The sequence below is a fragment of the Gavialis gangeticus genome, unplaced genomic scaffold, assembly GCF_001723915.1.
Source record: "Gavialis gangeticus isolate Ggan-Ray unplaced genomic scaffold, GavGan_comp1, whole genome shotgun sequence".
Lineage (NCBI taxonomy): Eukaryota > Metazoa > Chordata > Crocodylia > Gavialidae > Gavialis > Gavialis gangeticus.
In genome coordinates, this window is record NW_017729033.1 from 37639703 (window position 1) to 37644355 (window position 4653).

A 4653-nucleotide genomic window follows, 5' to 3' on the forward strand; every position below is an offset into this window, starting at 1 on the left:
AGATTATAGGATTAACTAATTACACAATATGACTCAGAAATCCATGTGATCCTTCAAATCAGTGTTTTGGAGTGAGATGTGCACGAGTAGGGAGGAGAAAAAGGATTTCACATAATGTCAATATAAAAAGCATTTTTAATAACTGATTTTAAACTATCTACTGTGGGGATCTAAAACATATATTAAATACAAACACATAAATTACTTCCTGGTATCCACTTGCCCTCTGTGGGGCTAATCCTGTAAACAATTTTTGAGCTGTGTAGTATTATGAACAGTCCCCAAAAGGATTACAAAAAATGGTTGTAAACTGTATTCCTAGTAATAAGGATTTATAGGATAAGGCCTCATAAAATTAAATCCTGCACTTATGTTTAAGGAACCGTTCCTATTTTCACATGAATAATCTTACTAGTCTCAATTTAATGGTTTGTATGAAAAGGAAATACTGCAAGTTGAAAGGTAAATACTGTGTTGGACCCCAATCAGTATCTCAGACAGAGTTAAAATGGAAAGTTAACGTGTTCTTTAATACTTGTTCAGAAAAAAAATTAGATTAATTGAAGTCTACTTTTTAAAAGTATCTGCTACATTCAAAAACAGTTGGTCTACATTTATGCAAAGTTACAATTACAGTGGCCAGAATAATTAGAAGCAACTCTGAAAGCAAATAAAATATAAAAATTTCTCACATTCAGAATTCAAAATATAGATATATATTCAGAATTTCAGCCCACTGTGGATTGTAATGCTGTGTTTGTACAAGTTCCACTTACATTTAACATCTGAAATAGGCTGTTGAAAAAGTAAAATATTAAAAACAGATCCACAAACTCTAAGAGCTCTTTAAAGCACCATTCAGGAATGCAATCTGGAAAAACCTGAACTCACAATTTCTCCTCCAGATGATGAACCACACTAGTGGAAATAAAGGGGAGAGAAATAGTCTAAAAGAAGAAACAAGTCTTGAGTTTTAGCAGCTAAACAAAGGAACTACAAGTCAGAAATAAGTGTTCGTCTACACAACTATGCAATTCTATTTACATATGACTTGAATGTAGATGCACAGAATAATTTCTAGGACAAGTTTGGTAGATGGGTGATGAACAATCACAGTATACGATGCAAATAAATCTCATTATACTTCCTATCCCGGATATAACATTAAAAAAGCAGAGCAATTAGTACTTTACTCCTAATCCAATCGCTTTTGTTTCTAACTATACTGGTTTCAAAGATCAGCATGAAAAAGATGCAAAAAAATGTAAAGACACAGGAAAATATCCATTTCCAAATTTCAATCATTTAGAAAAGATGAAAATAAAATATTACTTCACGTACCATATGAATTTTCCATGTTCATATCCCACATAGCTTGCTATTAATGAATGCGTAAATACCATTTGATTTTAAAAAGTGATCCCACTAGTTACTAGGAAAATAAATGTCTTATTAATCCATCATAAAACTAAATTATAATTTATGTACTTACCTTGAGGAAAAGAATTTGGTTGCACAACGTAAAGGAAAGAATGGACTATGCTAAACAAAATTCCTATTGGTCCAGGTTCGTAATATGCATGTGTATCATAAGTCTTCACAGGTACAAACCCAAAATCCAAAGTTCCAGGAGGTGATTTGTGTATAGGCTGCATCTCTGAAATTGTACTTCCACAAAGCAACAGCAACAGTAAAAGTTCCACAGCCATGGCTCCCAGTATTCATAAAATTTGAGGTAGAGATCTTGTCCCCAAAATCTGAAAAACTTCAGCACATTAGAAATATCCTCGCTGGGAATGAAATCTCTCAGCAGGAAAAAGCTGATGTCCTCAATCCCTTGATTAGTCTTGAATGTACACTTGCGCTGGAACCATGTAGAAGCTTTTCACACAACTGAGTTAGAGCACCATCTCTGGCAAAGACAGAAAACAACTGCTTAATGACTGTCCTCACTGTAGGAAAATATAAAAGCACAAAATGCCTGTAATCTTATGTGGAAGTCTAATGTGAAAATAATTGCACTGGCAAGCTAAACAGAAGAGAATAGAACAATTTACTCCAATGTGTGGAAAAATGTAACCTATCGTATACCCAGTTCTTGAAAGAGTAAAACACTAATTAGTGACAATCTAGTTCTTAGAGTCTTCACAAATAAACAGAAAATACAAAATTGGGACCCTAGTGTAAGGAGCAAATGGAATTAAAGGAATAAATATTTACTGCAATTATAGCTGTAACAAAGCAAGATTTGTTGTCTTTAGTCACAATAGAATCAGGCAGTGCATTTAATTAGAGCCTCAATGTACAACCCTAAATGCATTTAACCAGTCTTCTGAACTGATGTTTGTATCAACTTAAAAGCTTCTATACCCCAAGTTTCCATAACCTCAGTGTTGCCAAACTTATTTTCACATGGATTAGCAGCTCTGTATTTATCTTTGAACTTGGGGCTCTTTTTTACTAACTGGGGGCATGGATTCCGCCTCAAAGAAGGATTTAAACTTCCATTAATTTCATAGTATCAGTCTGATACAGCTAAGGACCAACTCAAATCATGATTCCGCAGATTTGGTGTAAAAAATTAAATCGAGTGATGTCACAAAGGTTTGAGAAAAAACAGCTCACTACAAATAAAATGCTGGCTCCCCGGTGAGCCAGCAGTCCTCAAGGCCACTGTAGCTCAGCCATTCAGCCTGCTAGGTGGGGAAGGGGCTGCCAACACAAATGACAGTAGGCAAGATGGCTGCTGCTCCCACCCCTCATTGGCTGAGAGGGCTGCCTATCATATGGCCCTGCCCCTCTCCACCAATCAGTGGTGAGGGGCAGGACTGCATGATGGACAGCCCTCTTAACCAGTCAGCGGCAACGGACGGGGCCAGCGGGCCCCTCAGGTAGAGTCATAGGGGGTGGTCCACCACAATAAGCCCATAAAATGGCAACTGGCCCTGTGATCTGCCTATGAAATTAGCTGCCTGTCTCCTCAGATTAGATAAACCCTTAGATATAGCCATGGGAAAGCAATTACCCCATATTTCTTATCACTGATACCAATTCTGATGTCTTCCTCATATGCATAAAATACAGAAACGACATCCAACAACATATATGGCTTTTTAAAATATCTAAATCATAGCTCTAACCAAATTAAAGAAATATAGATTAGTACATCAAACCTATAATTTATTTCATGCAAAAATATCCCTCATGTGTATTGTTACATATGCCCCTTTCTTTACCATAGAAAATAATCTAATGCAGGGTGTCAACCATATAGCTCATGGAGCTTCTCTATCCATTCTGCTTGGCTACTGGTGAGCCACAAGAAGTTCAGCGGCACGACCTTCAGTGAAATTCAAGGCATTTTGGCTCTGCTGGCCATGGGTACTGGAAAGGAACTTGGCTCACCACTGTGACCTCCAGATACTTTCCCTAGTCCCAGTGCTGCTGCTAGACCCCTCCTACTGCCAGCAGATCCATGTGTCTCACCACCACTGTGCCCACAGCAACTGGCCCCATACCATGGCCCACACCTGGCTCACAAGGAGCCCCATGGACTGGATCCAGTTTGGGGCCTGTGGCAGGGCACTGTTCGTGCCTGCCACTTTAAGATCAGAGCCAAGCAGCCAGCAGGCGCCTGTCTGCAGCAGCCATCTTAGATTCAGGGCTGCCTATATGAGCAGAGCATTTGGCTGCTGGCAGGTGAGGCAGGAACACTGCCTGGCTGTGAGGCTTCCTGGAACATCCTGGACGTAAGGGAGGAGCTGTAGAGGATGGCTAGGAGGCTCCTGGTCCTGGGCATGACCTAAAACTGCACCCTGCCGGGAGTGGGTGGCCTGGTAGGGCTCTCAGTGGTGTGGGAGCCCCCAGGAAATGCCAGGCCAGTTACCACCTCAGTGAAAGGTGGGTCAGGACACCTTAACCCCTGGCCCCCACAACCAGGTGGGTCACCTGCTAATAGGGCCAGAAGGCAGACTCCAGAGATAGAGTGGGGCTAGAGACTCAGACTAATCGAGAGAGTACACTTGACTGGTCAATGCTGGGGCCAGGCCCAGGATAGTCAAAAAGGGCCAGGGGCCCACCGTGAGGGATGCCCAGAGCTAGGAGGGCCTGGGGTTTCCGCTGGTCTTGGAGGTAAGGCTAGTACCTGTATGGCCAAAGGTCCCGGGGGGACCACACCCGAGACAGGAAAATAGTTTCAGGGAGCTAGATAGCCTGAATGAAGGCAGGGTAGGCCACCTGAATGGAGGGATCTTGGAGGGGTCCTGACAGGAGGATTCTGGGGCCCAGTGGGGGCCGGTTGAGTAACAGCTGGATGCCATCTGCGAAGCATGGGCTGTGGTGTAAGGGAGGTACAGAGCTACAGATAGTGCCCCCTGGCATCGGGACAAGGAAATGGGCAGCCTCCCACTTAATTAATAACTATTAATTAAATAGCATCAAGGTGTGGGGGGTGAGAAAGCAGGCAGTTGGCCCAGAAACAGGTGGGCAGGGCCAGTGGTATACAGGCCTCAAGAAGGCCCCCTGTTACAGAGCCCCAAATGAGTCTGACACCCCTGATCTAATGCAAGTTACACATCTCTTTCATTTTATAACCAAGAGGAAATCAAATAACTGTACTGAAGTGAAATGCTTAGACCAGTTGTGCTGAATCTT

General features: G+C 41.9%; 1 protein-coding gene across 6 annotated transcripts in view; it reads right to left on the reverse strand.

The window, feature by feature from the left end:
- Positions 1 to 1916, reverse strand: part of PROM1 (prominin 1) — a 155028-nt gene extending 153112 nt beyond the window's left edge. For all 6 annotated transcript variants that reach the window (XM_019526280.1, XM_019526275.1, XM_019526278.1 and 3 more), the window contains exon 1: positions 1493 to 1916. In XM_019526280.1, coding sequence (XP_019381825.1) covers positions 1493 to 1709 — 217 coding nt within the window. In that variant the 5' untranslated portion in view covers positions 1710 to 1916. The remainder of the gene's footprint in view (positions 1 to 1492) is intronic.
- Positions 1917 to 4653: the final 2737 nt, after the last annotated feature.